The 21,080-nt window shown below is 38.9% G+C and overlaps 3 protein-coding genes across 6 annotated transcripts in view; 2 read left to right on the forward strand and 1 right to left on the reverse strand.

The window, feature by feature from the left end:
- The window catches only part of LOC111593611 (maternal protein pumilio), a 97,021-nt gene extending 92,761 nt beyond the window's left edge, over positions 1 to 4,260 (forward strand). For all 4 annotated transcript variants that reach the window (XM_023306478.2, XM_023306480.2, XM_023306479.2 and 1 more), the window contains 3 exons: positions 1,123 to 2,361; positions 2,578 to 2,746; positions 2,840 to 4,260. In XM_023306478.2, coding sequence (XP_023162246.2) covers positions 1,123 to 2,361; positions 2,578 to 2,746; positions 2,840 to 3,392 — 1,961 coding nt within the window. In that variant the 3' untranslated portion in view covers positions 3,393 to 4,260. The remainder of the gene's footprint in view (positions 1 to 1,122; positions 2,362 to 2,577; positions 2,747 to 2,839) is intronic.
- A 5,270-nt stretch (positions 4,261 to 9,530) lies between these two features.
- On the reverse strand, positions 9,531 to 12,034 carry LOC111593617. The gene is made up of 4 exons (XM_023306486.2): positions 11,802 to 12,034; positions 10,505 to 10,614; positions 9,872 to 10,277; positions 9,531 to 9,811 (listed from the first exon to the last, which is right to left on the reverse strand). Exons 1-4 carry the CDS (start codon positions 11,869 to 11,871, stop codon positions 9,660 to 9,662), a joined length of 738 nt encoding a protein of 245 aa, XP_023162254.1. The 5' UTR covers positions 11,872 to 12,034; the 3' UTR covers positions 9,531 to 9,659.
- Positions 12,035 to 15,088: 3,054 nt separating this feature from the next.
- LOC111593618 (protein takeout) lies at positions 15,089 to 20,521 on the forward strand. Its single transcript, XM_023306487.2, has 7 exons — positions 15,089 to 15,328; positions 15,544 to 15,641; positions 16,950 to 17,068; positions 17,142 to 17,263; positions 19,810 to 19,943; positions 20,011 to 20,163; positions 20,232 to 20,521. The coding sequence occupies exons 2-7, from the start codon at positions 15,575 to 15,577 to the stop codon at positions 20,384 to 20,386; spliced, it is 750 nt and encodes a 249-aa protein (XP_023162255.2). The 5' UTR covers positions 15,089 to 15,328; positions 15,544 to 15,574; the 3' UTR covers positions 20,387 to 20,521.
- Positions 20,522 to 21,080: the final 559 nt, after the last annotated feature.

Consider the following 21,080-nt stretch of genomic DNA (forward strand, 5'->3'; position numbering starts at 1 on the left):
GGGTGTGGTGTGGGCACATGCAACAGCCAGCAGCAGGCAATGAATTCATTAGGGCGTAAAGTCGCCTGCGTCGAGGCTCAAAATGTAAGTTGTCGGTTGTAAATGGCATTGCATTCTCGCAGGCGCAAAACTTTCACTATTTTATTTTTTTTAGCTGCTTAAAACATGTCCTGTCATGCAGTAAATTCTACCCCGCCTGCTCGGCTCGACTCGGCTCCTCTGTGCAAATCAATGCCAGTGACATATTACAGCATCCATCAAGTTGGCAGCAGCCCACCTATGTCTCTCTCCCTCACTCTCTCTCGCTGTTGTTTTTATTTGTGCTTACTGTGTTGCCCCAACTGGGTGTCTCCACTCTGCCTTCCTCTATATGCATTCTTTTAGCTCTCTCCAGAGTTTTGCTGTGTGACTCTTAGAGCGCATATGTGCTTCCTTAATGGGTGACATTACGAGTACTACTCTCACTGCCTGTCAGTTAAATATGTAAGTGGGGGCGACCCGTTCTGACTGCCTTCCCCCCCCCCCCCCCTCTCTCTCTCTCTCTCTCTCTATATATGTCCTCTGCCAACTGAGCCGCATCAAACTGAAACTAACGGCGCGCCACAGCTGCGCCTTAAAAGTAGGCAATTAAGTTTACGAGTATCCTACACTAGGCCTTCAGCTCAGCGCTGTAACTCGATTAATTACAAAATAGTGCATAGCCTCCGACCGTTTCCCTTCTCTCTCTCTCTCTCTCTGTGACTTTCTTATGCCATACTTAACTTTGCTCGACTAGTAAATTGTGACTTGAAATGGACATTGCAAGTAGTTAAGCTGCTCAGCTATCTGGCATGAATTTAAGCGCCTTTTTAATGGTTAGTCAGTTTGGGAATAATATAGTTTAAGTGTAGTAGTAGATTTTTCTCAGCGTTTTAAAACATTGAAATATGTGCAATTTTATTTTGTATAAATCATATGCTATTCTACTTATATATATCATTACTGAAAAATGGTCGATAATATAAGATATTTTATAGTTAAGCTCATCTCTCTCTTACACATAAGACGCTTTCTCTAATAGTCACTCTTCTTGTATTTGACTCTTCCACGTAATACTGAAATCTAATTTTCTCTTTCGCATAGGCCTTGCATTAAACACAAACTCGTTGACCGGTCGTCGCGACTCGTTTGATCGCACAACATCTGCCTTCAGCCCCTCGGCCATGGACTACACCACGAGCAGCGTCGCAGCAGCGAATGCAGTCAACAGCAGCGTGGCCCAAGCCGCAGCAGCTGCTGCGGCTGCAGCACGAGCCAAGTGGCCCGGCGCCATGTCGAATGCCAGCGCTTACGGAGCGCTGGGCGCTGCAGGAGTTAACGCCTCGGCCAGTCCGTTGGGCGCACCGCTGACACCGCCGCCGACGGGTCAGTCCTGTCTGATGGGCGGTAATCGGGCGCCGGGCGCTGAGTCGCGCCAACGTCAGCAGCTGGCAGCAGTCGGTCTGCCGGCCACATCGGCAGCGGCCCAGGCGGCAGTTGCGGCCGCAGCCAACAATATGTTCGGCTCGAACAGTTCGCTCTTCTCGAATCATTTGGCTCTGCCGGGCACGACGCCTGCCGCCGTGGCCGCTGCCGTCGCCAATTCAAGGCAAGTAGCCGCCGCTGCTGTGGTGGCAGCTGCTGCTGCCGGTGCTACCGGTGCACCCCAGCCGGGCAGGTCGCGACTGCTGGAGGATTTTAGGAATCAACGTTATCCGAACTTGCAGTTGCGCGATCTTAACAATCACATTGTGGAGTTCTCGCAAGATCAGCATGGCTCACGCTTTATCCAGCAGAAACTGGAACGGGCCACAGCCGCAGAGAAGCAAATGGTCTTCAATGAAATACTGGGTGCCGCCTACAGCCTCATGACAGACGTGTTTGGTAATTATGTCATACAGAAGTTCTTCGAGTTCGGTACTCCGGAGCAGAAGAACACGCTGGGCATGCAGGTCAAGGGTCATGTGCTGCAGCTGGCGCTCCAGATGTACGGCTGTCGCGTGATCCAGAAGGCGCTGGAGAGCATTTCTCCTGAGCAACAGCAAGAGATCGTTCACGAACTCGACGGCCATGTCCTCAAGTGTGTAAAGGACCAAAATGGCAATCATGTCGTGCAGAAATGCATCGAGTGCGTCGATCCTGCTGCCTTGCAGTTTGTCATAAATGCGTTCAAGGGCCAGGTCTACTCGCTGAGCACACATCCCTATGGCTGCCGGGTCATACAACGCATTCTCGAGCACTGCACTGCCGAGCAGACCACGCCCATTTTGGATGAATTGCACGAGCACACAGAGAACTTGATCCAAGACCAATATGGCAACTATGTCATTCAACATGTTCTAGGTAAGTTGAGCTTAGCAATTGAGCCAGCCTTTCGTATGCGAAAGTCGACATAATAAATGGAATAGAGTCTTAGAACTTGATCACAGATCGGTGAAGTGGTAAATAAAAAATCTATTTTGTTATGAAAGTTTTTGGACTGTGAACACGCATTAGTCTGTGGCTGGCGTTTGAGCGTTACGTTCTTCGTGTTGATATATATTTCCGTAATTATTTCAGAGCATGGCAAGCAGGAGGACAAATCGATACTGATTAACAGTGTGCGTGGTAAGGTACTGGTGCTCTCGCAACACAAGTTTGCCTCGAACGTGGTTGAGAAGTGTGTGACGCATGCCACACGCGGCGAGCGCACAGGCCTCATCGATGAGGTGTGCACATTCAATGACAAGTAAGTGCCCGAATATAAACGTGCTTATGTATATAATCCATAAATATATTATGTTGCTCATTAATGGCCCACTTTTGTGATATTGTTATGCAGCGCCTTGCACGTCATGATGAAGGATCAGTATGCCAACTATGTGGTGCAGAAAATGATTGACGTGTCGGAGCCGACGCAGCTGAAGAAGCTAATGACCAAGATACGACCCCACATGACCGCCTTGCGCAAATACACCTATGGCAAGCACATCAATGCCAAGCTAGAGAAGTACTACATGAAGATTACCAACCCCATAACCGCTGCTACGGCCAGCGTCGGTGTTGCCAGCAGTGCCAGCACATCAGCAACCACAACAGTTGCAGCCGTCAGCAGCAGCACTAGCAACAGCAACAGCAACAGCAACAGCAGCAACAGCAGTGTTACAGGTACCGGAGCCACACCCCCCTCCACATCAATGGTGGCCGGCAGCACAGTGACCACAACTACCACCAACAGCATTGGATCGCCGAGCATCTGTGCCGTGCAGGAGAATGGCAGCATCTCGATGGCCGAGCCCACATCGCCAGCCACCTCAGAGTCATCCGGCACTGTTGGAGTCAACTCGGGTCTTGGTCCCATTGGACCACCAACCACAGCCAATGGCGTGTTGTAAAGTGACGAATTTTAGTTTTTAGTCTCTGGATGAAGAAGAAGATGAAAAGCAGCAGGAGTACGAGAAAGATAGCATACAAAGCAAAGCGAATGCATACTATAAATATTATAAAAAAAATATACATATATATATATATATACATAAAATAATTATAATACAGAGAAATGTAATGTAATTTATTTATAAACACAACGCAGAAGAACAAAACTGCAGAAAGATAAAACAACACAAAGATTCTCAGCCTGAGAGCGGGCTTTAAAGAGATCAACTCCCAAGAAAGGAGCAATCGATAATTTGTATATTCAATTGTAACAAAAAACAAACTAAATATGATCGCTAAACGCTTTTGTAAAGTGCGTAATACTAACACATACACTGAAATAAAACGCGTCGTGTTGCACATTTGTTAGCAAACAATTTGTGCGTTCAATTTTTTTTTCATCGGTTGCATCACAGAAAATATACGAAAAAGAAAAAGAAAATGCTGTCGAAACAAGAATTCGAGCTCGAAACAGAAAACAGAAAAATATGTCTGCGTACATTTTCGTTGTAACAACTTTGTATAAAAAAAGAGGAAAAACTCAAGAAAAACTAAAAAAAAATAACAATTTGTAAATGTTTAAGCAAAGGAATCGACTGTAAATTTGAATTATTTAAACAAAAGCGCGTGACATTAAGTTGCGAAACAGAGCAGATCAAAGAAATGAAGAGAAGAACGAATTAAAGAAAGCAAACAGAAGAAAAACACGATTATTAGCATAGAATTTAACTGCAACCATTTCAAATAATTATATGAATATATATAAATATATAAATATTATAAAACACAATACAATATAACGATCTTAAATGTAGAATGTAGGCTAAAGAGCAAGCAAATTCAATATGTGTAAAGAACTTCATTATATAAAAAGGAAGCCAGCAGCACACACACACACACATTCACACTCACACCCACTCAAACACACATACACACACAACAATCGAGAACTCTTTAGCGTTGCGTTTTGCAACCATTTCACGTCGCTTTTGCGCTATGTAAAATTTTGTACAAAAAAAAAAAACAAAACAAAACAAAACAAACAACAACAAAAACCATGTAAAACAATGTAATAATTATTAAATTTATAGATTTATTTTTTTGTCAATTTGTTGTTCCCATGTAAAGTTCAAAACTGTTTTGTAAAATTCTCATTAATTTAATTCGATCACTTGTTTGTAAATTGCTTATAAACAAAAACAAAATAATGTTAAAAAAGCCCCCTACACACATATATACACACAAGACTCATACATATACATAGATACATATACTTATGCATATATACATACAAAGTAAACACAGCATTAAAGCGTGTGATCCCCACTATATACCAGCTATACATACAGATATACACATACTATACATACTATACATATATATATATTTACATTCATATTTGTATTTTGTAAATTGTTTTGTTTTTAAGCGCCCCATACACACACACAATCACACAAGCTCACGCATACACACTCTCACATCAATTTGTATTTATATATATATATATAGAAACGCGCTTATTTGGGCCGTCGAAACGAACTCTTTTTGTTTAACCACTAAGATTTAACTGATTACTGATTTATGACTTCAATTTTAAGTTTTTTAGTTATGATTTTTCAAAGATATGCATATATATATATATATTCTTTTTAACAAGCAACTCACTCACAAACACGAATGTAAAACCAATTAATTAAAAGCATAAATACAATTATCTATTTCAAGACCACTTGTAAGTCATTTGTTAGTTAGCCCACCTTTTATAATGCATAAAAATAACATGAAACATTTTCCTTTTGTAAAAACTCGTCACGGGCCACGCTGTGCTGCTGCTGTATACCAAGCAGTTCTCATGCAAGCAGTGGAATCGTGCTGCACTGCTTGTGTGCTGCTTTGCTTACAGTTAAGCAGCCACTGGACACAACAGCTATGTTGACGCTCGCTTTTAAATTAATTGTATTTTAATTTTTTTTTAATATAAACAATTGCTGCGCGGCTTGAAAGACACACACACAGACACACCACATGTAAATTGAGAGATTGTACTAAATGTACACACACACACACAAATTGTAAAAAGTCAGAAGTTTTGTACATTTTGATAAACACATTTAGCATATTTCTCGACGCCTTAAACAAAACTAAAACTAAACGAAGCATAAAAATCGAATTTAAATTCCTAATTTATACATACCGTTTTGATTTTAATATGTACATTATTCGCGGGTTTTCTATTTAGGCAAACTAAAACTTGAATGTGTTTATTTTTAAACACACGTAATGTATATAAACAAATATTTAGCATTGAGCATATGTAATTTGTGTGTAAATTTCAGACCAAGCCCAACTCACACGCATCTAACAGCCCCTGGCGTATTTCAAGCTTTGTCGTAACAATAATTTTGGTATTAACTTTGTGTATTTTTTGAGTATAAATATTTTATTAATTTGTTAGTTGTTAACTTATTAACTGCCTGTCTACAGAGCGCAATGCACTGATTAATTTTAATTTACATAAATCATACAAAGAAAGAAATAAATATACACTGTATTTAGATTCTCAAGTTCAGCATAGAACACACACAACACATATACACACATGCTGCAAAGCTGTCGTAGTTAGCCTAAGACAAGCTCTTATACTTACGAACACACTCTACATATATATAAATATATATGTATTACACTCGATTATGTCTAGCAGCAAAGATTTTAACTACTTATATATGATATATGACACATTTGTACATGTATTTGTATATGTAAAGTGGAAAACAAGATGAACCAGCAGCACAGTGAAATTTAAGACGCAACTAGCGCTATATATACAATGATATAAATATATATACATTTATATATATATTGGCTTGTTTTAACAGTAACAACATTTGCACTCATGTGGAACACTCGATTAAACCGACAAACAAAAAACAACATTTAAAAATTAAAAATTAAATTAAACAATGTAAACAATTGTAACTTAACTTATATAAAAATAAATGCATATAAAGAAATACGTGTACAACATAAGCAAATCGTAGTTGACAAAATACATAGAAATGGACTTTCATGAAGTTGGTTCTTGTAGAAACATTTTGTTGACTCGAACGAAATGAAAAACCAATTTCGAAGCTGCCAAAGCAGGCAAAAAATAAAGATTTTTTCAAATTGTACATTTTATTTTGCCAATTTACTTGTAAAAAAGAGTAGAAAAAGAGAGAAATCGAACAAAACAAATACATAAACTAAAACATTGGACGTTGAATTATTATATAAAAAGCGTATTTAAACTAAATATATTCACACAGACGAGCAGCAGAAATTTGTAAAATTTTTCGACAGCAAAAGATTGTAAACTAAGCTTAAGGCATACACTGAAAGAAAATGAGAACATTTGTAATTTGTTGTAAAAAGCATAGTACGATAGCAAGGATGTAAGCATGGATGGACAGGCGAACTATATAAAGTTGGCGTCAAGTAAAAACTATAAAATATATATAAATAAACTTTATACATACACGTACATACTTATAAAGCATAAATAATTATATTTTGTAGTTACACACTCGATCACACACGATCACACACACCCACACACCGATGAACCTTTAGTTTTGTAAACAGCGCGCAATCGGCACAAGTTACGTACGAGTCTATATATATATAAAGAAAACAAAAAGAGATAAAACAAGTATATAATTCGTAAATAGCATTCGAGCTTTCGAGCCTTTAATTTAATTATGCATACAAATTAAAAACAAAAACAAATAAAAAAAACACACAACTCTTATGTTTATTTTACAAATTATATTTAATGCTAATTTCATTGTGAGTAAAAATAAAAAAAGAAGAAAAAAAACACCGTTTATTATGAAACAGAAAAAAGAAGAGAAAATTGAAACGTTTTATTACCACAATTCAAATTATTCAGTTTATCATGGTTTATATTCCCATTCAAGTTCCAACCAATTGGCTTCAATTGAAGGCTGCGATGATAACAAATCTGAAATCAAAATTCATATTAATATGGCATACAACTAATGGATAGCATACTATATATAATATATATATACATGCATATATATATATGTATATATATATATATATATATATATATATATATATATATATATATAACTAACCTATAACCATTCCAAATCGAAATAAAATAAAATGAAAGCCGAATGACACCGCAAAGTTTGAGGCATTTTATACGGCGCATTTTTTATATAAGCAGGCTAGCTGTCTATGACATATATATATATATATATATATATACATATATATATATATACACACATATATAAAATGATATATACCCAAGAATGATCAACTTTTATATGAGCCAGTAAGTAAACGGACATATTTTTTTATAAGCCTTGGCAAGCTGCTCTTTTTCCAGGCCGAACATTTTAACAAAATTACCAATTACCAAAATTCACTAATATAATACATTTAAAATACAATTAAAAATGAAAATGAGAAGAAAAAGAAAACAAAATTTAAAACTAAACCCAACAGTAAATAAAGAACTAACAAATAATCCCAAATGAAAATAATTTCAAATAGTAGAATTTTCCATTGTAGAATTGAAATGTATGTAAAACTATATAGATTTTTACTTGAAAATTGTTCTGGATGAGCAAATCTCGATGTGTAATAGGCGGCATGTGCTAACTATGTTACAATAACATTACAACAATAACAACAACAGCAACCAACTTGTAGAAAAAGAACAACAATATTAACGATCCTTTACATTATACTGTATATACAGAATACTCGTATAAGGCATATATGTTTGCGATGTGGTCGTAAGTGAAAGGGACGATTGAAAATTTTGAAAATATATTTCAAATTTTAGAAAACAAAGCAAAAATAAAATGACAATGAAAATTAAAATGAAAATGAATCTATAGATTTTGATCTTGTATCGGGCTAAGATCTGATAGATCTGGGCTCAGCAATTTGAATTTTTCTTAAAGAAAATGAAAATTATAAAAAATATTAATCCATTTTAACAATGTTTTTCCTTAGCCTTTTGTTTTTCTTTTTTAATATTGTATAGCCTTTTATAGCTAGTGATTAGTCCTCACACTTACTCCAAATGCAGATTTGGAGCACTTTCGACCAATGCTAAAACTGTACAACTTAAGATTGGTTATTGTTTTAGTTTCCTTTTGAATGCCCCGTTAATGCCACAATGACACCCAACAAATCAACTCGAATTCAATTAAATGAAATGGAAAACATGAAACCTAATTAGCCACTCGTATGTACATAGGTGTACGAACATAACTAAAGATGAACAATTGTAAAACTAAATACTTCTACATATTTAATAAAAAGAAACTTTAAAAAAAACATGGCCAAACAGTTTACTTATTTTAGAGTTGAGAACGCTGCGGCGTAGCTGACTGCATCATACTCGTTGAGGGTGCTAGCATTGGCATGAAGACTTCCTGGTTAAAGATCATTACATACGCCATTAAATGGAGGAGCAGCACGAGCACAACCATGACTTGTAAGAGATTCCAATAATTTACAAGCGTTGTGCTGATATAAATATTATGCTGATATAAAGGGTTGTCAAAAAAAACAGTCTTGCCAACTCAAACTTGTAAAGCACTAAAAAAAATCCTATGTGGTCAATTAATAGGAATGACAAGATCATTAAATGGATTTAAGATTTTATTTTTATTATATTCCAATATTGAAGCTGCTTAATCCTCTCTAAACTCTGGTCAGCTGTGTTTACAACTATTTGTTTTTAGATTTGTAGCAAAATGCAGCAGAAGCACAGGTGAGCAGCTGCAGGTAAACAAAAAAATTGCATACTCGCAGGGGCAAATATCGTTGCTGTGGAAAAGCCTATTGCATATGCGCAAGGGAAGCCGCTGGCCGTTAAGTTTAAATAAAATTTTTGTTGGCCAAAGAGTTTGTCACTTCGTTCCCTCGAAAAAAACTCCGAATAGCTTAAGAGCTGTCAAAATGATTTACAGCCCTAACGAGCCGTTTGTCAAAGAAGACTTCGCTAATAAATCAGTAAATAAATTTTTCATGTATTAAAAAGTTTCTTCCGTAAAATATTTGGAATATTATAGTTGTCTGTCTTTACACCTCATAGAATGCAAGGATATTGTTTAATACTTTGTCCATAGCGATAGCGAGTATTTTACAATTAAATAAAAAGCAAACTAATAGCTAGAGTCCTTAGGCTAGGTAGTCTAGTTCACGTAAAACTGATCGACAGGAACGTTCTTAAGCAGCTGATTGGCCAACTTTCCGAATTCGGTGGCCAACTTCTTTTGGAGTTGCGCCTGCATGGCCTCCAGCACAATTTGCGAATTGTCGCGCAGGAAGAGATTGGTGGCCTCCACTAAGAAGATGAAATAATCTGATTAATTAAGAGGTCGTTTGAGTGTGCTTTAATACGTACACAAGACGCGATTGTTATTGAAGGCGCGCGAGATGCTCATGTTGACCTTATCCACATCCAAGACTAGGCTCAGCGAATCCACGTGCAGGAACTTGCCGCGCAGCGACGTCTTGCCGGTCAGTTCGGCATTGACGCCATCGAATGTGGCATGGAATTCGCCACCGCCAGAGGCAGGTATGATCAGCAGTACGCCGGAGCTGGTGTACTTAGCCTCGATCTTCAGGTTGGGCATGAAAATGCGCGCCTTGAACGGCTCACCGCCATTCTCGCCTAGCTTCAACGACTTAACCTGAAAGTTACTGGCGCCAAAGGCTTCCATGTTCTTCAGCGTAATCTTATAGCCTTGCGGTCCCTCGGTCAGCTGCAGCGCCAGCGAATCCATCTTGAAGGGCTCCACGGAAGGCAGCTGAACGAATGCAGACGGAGATAGAGATAGAAATGGAGATAGATATTAGTTAGGACAACTCAATTGTACATCAAGTTAGACAATTTCCGCAATTGAGTGGCAGCTGCCACATGCAATTGGCAACACGTTGCGCAATCGCCGTTTTTGCCACTTGCCATTTGCCAATTGTGTCTTATGCAACTGCAACCCGTTTGGCAATGCAAATATGCATGAAAAGGGTTACCCACCTCGATCTCTGGTATGCCGCTGGCCAGGTAGGGCCTCAGGTGCTCCAGTCCAGCGCTGATACAGTCGACGAGCTTGGGATCGTCGCGACGGCATTGTTTGATGTACGCGGCTATTAAGTAAACATGAAGAGCCACCAAAAATATTCATCACTTAGTTGTTTAAACAAAAACATCAATTTCGCTTTCAATTCCTGTAAGGTTCAACGACTCGCACCAAAGTCGGTCAACAAATATTCAAGTTCAGGCCTGGCCAAGAGCAAGCGCGATCTCTGGCAAGGTCGACCACAACAAGGTCGACAAATGCAACGCTTAAGAACCTGTCTGAGCTCATATAGTAGAGTATTATGGCATACAATTCTGCTGCATGGCCGTCTCAAATCGTCGCTATATAATGACATACATTCCTATATATTTTTTTATATAAATAAATTAATTTTCGATCATTAGCGCCGCTACTGCAGCTCAACGCAAAATTCAAGTTGAAGGCTGTTCAACGGAAACTTAAATAAATGTAGCTTTTAGCTGCGCTCATTAAACATGGATTTGGTTCATAGTTTGCATTTTGAATGCGTCTTTTATGGATCCGGAAGCCTCGCCTCAGTTGATTTCCATTCAGCTTGGTACCTGCCCGAGTTCGAGATCTGTTTTGATTCGACTCGTGCCAGTTTACATTTATAAATAGTTTTTATAAAGGAAAACGCTCCGCTTGACATTTGACACTTGACATTTGACATTTACAGGGATACAAACATGCATATTGAAGTGTAACTGTAAATGCAACTGTTAATTGCACAATCATGAGCTCATCCGCAGTCGGCGCAGTCAATAACTTGACTAATGAACTATTGTTGACTGCATTTTAGAGATGCTAAGTGAAGTCCCCAATAAACTTAAAAAAAAACTAGCTGTACTCAGCTTTGCCTTTTGTAATGAAATAAATTGTAAAATAAATAAGAGAAACATATAATTAGAGAAATATGTCTATATGTCTGTCAATTAAATCAAATTTCGGACAGCACATCTATCAATTGTCAGCTAACCTTTCACTGCTAATTAATTACAAATATACGGAAAAACTTAACACTTTTATCGATGAATATTTATATGAGGGAGTATAGAACATACGAATATGTTCAGGCAATTAGCTAGACTGTCGGAGACTTATTTCCAATTACAGCGAAATATACATTGAACACGTCCTTCACATGTCAGTAGCCAGAGCTGGAATATGTGTTACAACACCTTATGCACACACACACACACACGCACACACAGTTCTAATTAAGATCGAACTTACGCGTTTCGGCCTGTGAGAAAGCGATCAAGAGCGGAGCAACTGCTGCTACAATGCACAAATATCTCAGCATATTGATGTGCTTGCTAATGTTGTTATTAAAGCAAAGAAATAAACAATTAACGACACGCCACGAAACTCCAACTAAAGCAATAATTATGTATTTTATGGATCTCGGCTCTTGGTAGACGTCCAACAACGCGCAGCTGCGAACGACGACTGTGAGCGTTGGCAAAGTGGCGGCTTGATTTTAAAGCCCCCTTCGAAGAGGAGGCGACTGAATGCAAAGCTGGCAGTCGTCATCGCCTGACCGACTGACTGGCCGACTGAGCGACTGAGCGACTGACTGAATGACTAGGTGAGTTGCTGGCTGCTAACCGGTGTTTAGTAAATGTGTCTAAAGGTCTCTTTTCCTCCTCACTCTTCAGCTTAGATCTTGGCTGCCCAAAATATTGTTATTATACTCATTGTAAACGGTCTAAGTTGGGTATACTGACTAGCAGTTTGCGAAGAGAACGATAGGTACTTATAGATACTCGCTCACGACAAAAGACGTCTTTACACATTCATTAACATCAAAAGGTAAACAAACTGTTTTTAACAACTTAGCTACAGGGTATCTTGTGATCGGTGACCAAGGTTTGTTTACACTTGTCTTGTTTGCTTTAACGCCAAATGGCACAAAGAGCAATAAATATTTTCAATTTTCGCAATGGTCTGTAAATTTTTGCCTAACTCTTTTAGAATTAAATAATACATTTTTATTATTAATCTTTCAGAAGTGCTAAGATGCAAATCATTATGAAGCTAAGAACATTCCTCGCAGCAATCAACTGTTGGCACCTGTCGGTATACTACCTGGCGAATCAGTGCTCAGTCACGGCCCGACAACCATTGAGCAATTGACAAGCTGTGCACCAGAACAGCCTTCCTCAGAAGCAACTGACCTCTGCACAAGTAGCCACAATAACTAATTGATATCTATAATTTGTAACTCTCGACATCTTTCGTCCATTTCTGTGCCAAAGTCATACGTATGAGACTTTTAAAGATAAATAAGTATACAAAAACTGAGACTCAATAACATACTTAAGTAGCATTCATTCTCTGTACAGTATACAATTAATTGGCGCTCGTAATATGAAAAACAGTTTATTTCTGACGTCAAGACTCGTTCTGATCAATATTTAATTGTGAATAAGCTTATGGAGTTCAGAGTGCCATACAAGTGCGACAGCAGCTAGCATTTCAGGAGCTGCTCCAGCTCAGATTCCGTTCACTTGGACACTTTGGCAAATGGGACTCAAGTAGGGTTAGCTTTGCACTCGCTGATCTTTGACTGATCTTAAACTGTTTACAATGGCCCTGACAAGTACAGAGTGGAGAAGTGCCAATCCACACAAAGGCCTCCATTCGATTCTAGCACATAATAAATGTGAGCTCGTTTACGAGTGGCCGTGCCACACAATACGAATACCAATATGGATTATGACAATAGGGGCAAAAACGTAAAGAGGAGCCGGAGCCAATAGGTAAATAGTAGGTGGTACAGGAAAACGTTTGTCACACCATTGTCTAAAGTACTCGCATTGTTATTTAAATAATTAGACAGCTTTGTTCTAGCATCCAATGGGTTCGGCACATTAGTGGAATACATATTCATATGCATATAAACACTGCACGAATAATGTTTCCCAGAAATCACCAAGAGCATCTACTTAATTATAACAAGAATAAAGGCTAAACAGTCGTTACGTGAGCCTTAAGTGCATATGGCCACAGAGCTACGGACCATTATATAATTTTTGTAGAAGTTTTAATGCTAGTCATAAGTAAGAGGAAACGAGTTCCAGAAAACTGGATTTTAATGGGCTGCAACTAACTATATAAGAAGAAGAATATTAAGCGCTGATTAAATTATCAGCTGATAGTTTCACTATCGATAGAAACTAGTTTCTAAATGTTTTTTATTTGGGATACATAAATTCCCAGCTCAACAGACAACTCTAAATAATTAAATAAACATATGTTCGCAAAATAATATAAACAAGAAAGTCAAGGAAGTGCAAGTTTCTAGGCCATATGTATTCGCATTTCAAGTCAGCTTGGCTTAACTTAAAGATTACTCTTTATGTAATATAAACAACATTTCTCTATGCACACATAACAATGCACATGATTATTCAAGGACTGCCGCTGGCTACGGGAAAGCTTTCAACAATAATAATTTAAGCAAACCGCAATGAGCACAATGACCAATAAAAATAACCTTGACCGTAACCATTAAAACCTGAAAACTGGCATTTACGCTGCGACTAATATGTGTGCCGCGACTGTAGCGCCAGTGAATTTTTGGCTGCGCTGTAAAGTATGCAACACTTTTGCACGTTTATAGTGCAGCAACTGAAACAATTCCTATTTTTACTTTCATCATGCCTTATTTTCGTATAGAAATATATTTATTATTTAGTACTGTAAAATATTGAATGCACTCTTTAATATTAACACAACAATTGAATAATTAAAATGCACCACACGCCCTTGGGGCATTGTTTGTATAAAGTTCTTGAAGTTCTTTATGACTTGCAATTCTTTGGATGGGGGCGTGTCAAAGGAATTTGTCATAAATTAGTGTGATTGATTGCTATCCAAGGAAAGCATAATTATTTGTATTCAATGAAAGACCATATTGCTTGCTTTTATTGTTCGCATGCAAATGATTAGAGCGTGTGCAATGCAAACGGAATACGGTAAGTGGCAAATGGCAAATGTAAGCGCTTGACCTTTCAGAAAGGCACCCTATGGCCAGCTCACCTGCTTGGCCACAAAAGAGCACAAATTGCCAGCCATCATAAGGTAAAAAAAGATTTTCCTGCCATAGAAATTATATACAGACTATGCTGAATGTAAGGCACGCAGGATTAAGCACAGCTTATCCCTGGGCTAATGAAGCTCATGATTCACGGCTCATTACGCTGATTTAAAACGCCAGGGAAGGGAAGGGCAGGGCAGGGCAGGGCAGGCCAAGCCAAGTCAAAGACCGAACAGCTCATGGCATGAACTTAACCTTCAGTGGTGAGCTCAAGCCCAAGCCCTGCCTAGTTGCTGTTGCATGCAGTGGCCGGTGGGTGTGGCCCCATTTTGTGGCCTTTGTTCGTTGTTGCAATGCACTTTGCGTACGCCTTCGGCACTGCTTTCGACGCAATTCATTTCTTTTGGCCGACATGCTGACTGGCTGGCTTGCTGGCTGGTTGGGGTTTTTGGTTAAATGGCTTGGTCCAATGCAGCGTTGGCTCATTCCTCGCTCAAGTCGCGTGAAAGTTGGACGCCAGTCAGCGCAAAGAAAGCAAACCAGCAGCAACCTTTAGAAGAAAGCAATTCATTCACTTCGGTTTTAATTCTGTTTTTATCGTCAGCCAGCAAGAAAGAACAAACAAAACAACTCGAAACGCAGCGAACTGGTCCGTTTTGACCCACTTACGAGCTGAGCCCGCTAGAATTTCGAGGGCAGAGTGAAATTTATAAACACTGTATGTTCCATTTTGTGTGTGTGCGTGTGTGTTGTTTTGTGTGTACATCAAAAATTAAGTTCTTCCGAAACGCTTTCGCTCTTACTCATAGACGAAAACCAGTAGACAGAAATTAGCATATACAACATGAAAGAAACGTGCTAATAAATTATGAAACCCAGCTAAAAGTGAAACAACACTCATAACTATTCATTTTTACTTGTACTTTCATGCAGAGCGACCAAAAAGTCAACAGCAAAAACCACAATGTCTTACAAATTTGGAATAATATTGCTGCTCTCCACGATGGGCGCCATTCGTGCCCAGCAACAGCGTAAGTAGTGCCAAATATCCAATTGGAATAGCTAAGGAACTCGCCAGAAATCGTAAGCAATTGCGTGGTCTATGGCTCTATCACTTTCTAACCACGCTTTCCAGTCCTTAAAGAGGGGCCCAAATGACGGCAGCGATCACGTCGCATTTAGTTAGACTTTAATTACCGCCACAAAACGTGCCGGCCACATCGAAAGTTGGCATCAGACGTGGGGCTTACATTTCCAGGAATTACTTAACTCCAAGTTAAAAATCCCCCAAAAGCAAAGGGCATATGACAAACCTATTCAAATAGCCAAATATAATTTGGCACAGCTTAGACAAAGATTTTTTAAGAGCATTTGCTATAAACGCAGCTAATTTTAGAAAGCCATATAAATGTTATTCCAAGAATTATACTACGATGAGACGTGCCTTGCTGTATATATATTTATGTATTTATCAACCTTTATAATGTTTTGAAATAACTATAAAACTAACAGGATTGTAGTAGGAGATACTGTTGCTACGAGCTCTATTCGAAATATTACTTCAGAATTCTTACTAGAAAATCTCTTGTTCTCTTTGAATATTAAATAGGAAAACAGTTGTGATGTATTGGGAGATCGTTTATTAGAGCAAATCCAACTTTTTTGATCATTGAAGAAGATAGCAATATCATTGCAAACAGTTAAGCATTTGTGACGATATTAAGTTAGGTAAGAGTATTAGATAAGACTTTGGCAGTGAGCAGTCTAATTTAAATACTCAGTAACTCTGAAGCTGATGCTACATGTACTTGAGTTCATGCCCCCAAGTGGATAGGCTATATAGTTTTCCGCTCAACGTTAATGAAGCCCGCCAATAAAGCTGTCACATCAAGTCTGTCTCAGGCATGTGGCCAGGCAATAACAAGTTGATTGCTGAACATGATCACGCCTATGCCTGGGATTGATCTTATCCGCCGGTGTGCAGCGGCACTGAGCGAACTTGAACTAAGCGCAAGCATTGCGAGCCGCGCTGCAATTATTTTCGCTTCACTCGGATGCACAATGTTTGAGTTTCAGCTTGAAGATAAACAAAATAAAAATAAAGAAAACAAGAGGCAATCAGCAAAAGTTGATAACCTAACAAATGAGCGTGCAATAAACGTCGATGAACTGGGAAATGTTTCGCAGTTGCAGCTGGTCACACTGTCTAATCACTCAGTGTTCCCATCTCCTTCTCTCTCATGCTCTCCATCCGTGCACACTCTGTGAGAGTGTTATTTGTACTGCCAGCACTTTTAGTTTTAGATCTCTCTTTCTGTCTCTCTCTTCCACACCTGCAGCTTACTACCTGCAACAATGCCCACGCGATGAGGCAGCTATCAACGAGTGTCTACGCGACAGTGGCAATAAATTGGTGCATTATCTACAAAAGGGCATACCTGAATTGGATATTTACGAGGTAAGCTCCGACTGGATTTCCTATGCACTAAATGTCTAGCTCTCCTCTCTCTCTCTCTCATATTCTCTACTAGATTGAACCAGTGGTTATCGATGAGATTGGCATTGTGCTGGGCAGCGGCCCGGATGGCTATCGTGCGCTCTTCCGCAATATCCAAGCCTTTGGCGTTAGCAATATAACTGTTACCAATGTGCGGTAGGTACCACTATTCCCATTTCCACATTCCAGAATAGATGGACTTTTCAAGAAGCATGAAACCTTCCACATATGTATTGATCACTTACCTTTAAAGCTGTGCTCTGTGCAAGCCTCATCACCCAGTCAGCGAGTCAGTTAATCAGGGCATACGACACAGCTGTAGGTTTTTATTTGGTTAGGTCTAGAGAGGGGTCAGATTCAACACATTTGTACTATGACCAGTGCGTATTAAAGATTTTTGCCGCTTTGACCCAGAATAGCGCGATGCTAAAATAGCTTATTACATTCTGATACTCCATTGCGGAAGAGCTACAATAATTTTAGTCAATGCTTTAGTTTTGCTAATGTTTATCATATATTTTGTCCTATTAGATTTACATAATTGACTTTGATTTCACATAATATATATTACTAGGCAAGAGTATTTAACAGTTGCTGTCGAAGTCTTTGATTTCCTTTTCCGTCGCAAAATATTGCCTCGTTTGTCCAGTTTGCTGCTCATTTGCTCAGTCAAACATTCCAGCAATGCGTTTTAGCATTTGCCTGGCACGCGATCGTAGCTAAGAATTATTTTAATGAATGCAATTTGTATGCCTCTTCACGAATCGAAGAGAGCATATTGGCATTGGCTAGATCTCCTTCAGTCTATTTTTATGAATGCGTGGCCTTTTCTGATATTCGAGCTAGATTTGAAGTGTTTAATAGGTACATACATGCCTGATATTATTGAGAATTTTATGTTACCTATGGAGGTGTATACATAAACATTTTACAACGTAAAGCAATACTGAAACTGTATATAAGAGTATATCCAAAGTTAATTTTAGAAATGAGATTTGCAAACTCAACGATAATCACGGTCTATAACCTCAGATTCATTATGTGTTGAGTAATACAAAAATGATCGTCAAATCAATTTAGCTAACGAGTATTATGCAGTCAATTGGACCCGATCGTTACGTATGTACTTGTTATTGCGGCCTGAAAAGCCGTTTGCTAGAATTATGAGCAAGCCTCAAGAATCTCTTTGGTGCATATCTCAGATCTCTATAGCTCTCAAATGCTGCGCTCTTCTGACAGAGAGAGATCCATGTGCGATAGTAATTTGCATTTTCTGGGCTTTTCATGGAACGTAGTTGCCTTACAGAATGGGGTTTGCGCTTAGCCATTTTGGGTCTGTATTTACTGCAAATTGGAAACTTATACATATAAATCATAAATTAAAGTTGAGGTAAGTTTCTCTGAAGCGTGCGTCGGTGGGCAATTAGTGGAACTGTGATTGGGGCAATAACCGATTAATATTTATAGCATCTATAGTGTTTAGTGGGAAAAGTTATTATTAAAATGAAGCACAACTAAAGTAGAATAATGACTCAAGCTACTCAACAGAATTCAATTACGTATCAACTATTTTTGATGGCAACTAACGTAAGCTAGAAAAGCTTTGGGTTATCTATGAGCGACGCCTGCTCGAAACCAGCCTCCACTGAAAGATTATGCAACACTGAATCCTTGACCTAGCCGCAAGCAATAGATAAAACAATTTGCCCCAAACACACACGACAATATTCCGGTAACAAGTGCTTGTTATACAAGCAAGATCTCGTGCATGTGGCTAGACGAAGTGTTGATGCTCTTATCTTATCTTTAAAGTCTCAGAGATGATTTAAATTGATTGTATGTGATTTAGGGGATGGCTGGTGTTAAGGTGTCGGTCGTTCAGAATATGATTCGAATATTTTGACGGATATATGACGGGTATATGAAAGGAACTACAGGTCTTCATCTGTGCGAATCACAGCTCAAAATGAAATTGGTATACCCTCAGTTAACCACTCAGAACCATTTACTTAGCTCGAAGCAGCAAAACATCTAAAGAGCTTCGAGTGCCTAAGCTGACGATAGCCAAGCAAATGTGGGTCAAAGCGATTCTCTATGTCAACCATTTGTTAAGTAGTCTCTTGTGGTCTCGGCCAACCAAGTAGCCAGCAGCCGGTTTCATTTGCAATTCAATTTTGGATTCGGCTTTGGATTCAACTTGGGGTGGCAGCTTGACAGGTTACACTAAGCGAAATGATGAGCAATGAAGATGGAAATATTTTCAATTGAGTTCAAATATATAACTTTTGGCTAAGCCCAAAGTTGCATTCCAAATCATAGACGCAGGCTTAATGAAATTTGCTTTATAAATCTTAAAATGCATAATAGTGAATATTTCCTATCAGAGATCGATCTAGAACTAGCAAATGAGTTTTGCTCCGAGTATACAGGTTTTTTTTCGTGTAGCTTGCACCAGTTTTGTCGTCTCGAGTCTGTCAATTGTCGGCTGTGCCGGAATCGAAGGTCGAGGTGGAGTTAGCTGCCACACACGACTGCGACATTGAATTAAGATTCAGAAGCTCAACAACGACAAAAAATGCCAACACATTAGCACATCCAGCAATGAAATAGCACTTTTATGTCTATCTAGCATCTAGCCGTAGCTTGAACTCATATATCATCATTGTGTCATTATCACTGTCATTGTCAACCGTCATTTGCAGCTCCGACTTGGACTCGCTGCAGTTCCAGCTGACATGTGAAATACCCCGCATACGCGTCAAGGCTCAATATCGGTCCACAGGTGTTCTGATCTTGGTAAAGGCCTCCGGTGCTGGCGACTATTGGGGCGAGTACGGTGAGTGCGACAATGGGGCAGTGGAGCAAGCCACCAACTAACTCTTTAATTAAATTCCATCTTAAAGAGGGCGTCAAGGCCAAGATCTACTTCAAGGCGGTGGCCAATGAGGCCGCTGATGGACGCACATATCTGACGACCGACTCGGTCAAAATGGATTTCAATGTCAAGGAAATACAAATGGGCGTAGACAACATTGCCAACGGCAACACAGTTATCCGTGAGTAACCCTCATTCACTCTCACTCACTGCCAATAGTTGCAGATCTAACGTATTTACCCATTGCAGAAGCCGCTCTCAATCTGTTCATCAACTCGAACTCGCAGGAGCTGCTCAAGGAAATGAAACCGGCGCTTCGCACCAAGCTGACCCTCGTCATACGCAACTTTATGGATCGCTTATTCGCCAAAATACCGCTAGATGAATGGATCAATTTGAATTAGTGAAATCTTTTCAATTAAGCGTCGGACGAGTACTATATGATATAATAAATAAGCCCTAATTTATTGCACACAAACTCACCCAAGAAACAAAAACAAACGATCTAATAAACAACTATACGAAATATATACATATATCCGAAATATGAGTATGCCTTATTTGAATCAGAAATTATATGTATTCGCTGGTTATTTAATTTCCGCCATATATCGTGGCTTATGCTTTAGAACTGTTTTGGTATTATATAAGTGTGATCACAGGTTAAAAGTTGTCTTACTATTATCATTAGGTCGTCAGTAATGGGAGGGTCGATATGCAAATTGAAGGTCTCGACATTATGAATGAATGAATGAAAAACTATGGAGCAAAGTTAAATAATATGAAAATATGACAGCAAAATGATGTAGCCTTTTCAATGTAGATAAACGCTGGCTAAGAATACTCTTAGGTGCACAATATCTCTTTGCTTCACTTACTTTCAAATTGCAAAATATGGCGAAAACAAATCTCCATGGTCGAAGCAAAAGAAAACCTTTTTGTTGAATCGAGTGTCTTTTATTTTTGATAGTTTGCTTCTTCGAAATAACAGAATTTCCTACGAGATCAGCTCGCGTATCATAGAAACAGCTTTAGTTTCTGTCATAATCCAACTTATTAGCCGGTTGTACTGGAATTATCCAACTCGAACGCCCGAAC

This window comes from Drosophila hydei, unplaced genomic scaffold (assembly GCF_003285905.1).
Source record: "Drosophila hydei strain 15085-1641.00,03,60 unplaced genomic scaffold, DhydRS2 tig00000063-arrow-pilon, whole genome shotgun sequence".
NCBI lineage: Eukaryota > Metazoa > Arthropoda > Insecta > Diptera > Drosophilidae > Drosophila > Drosophila hydei.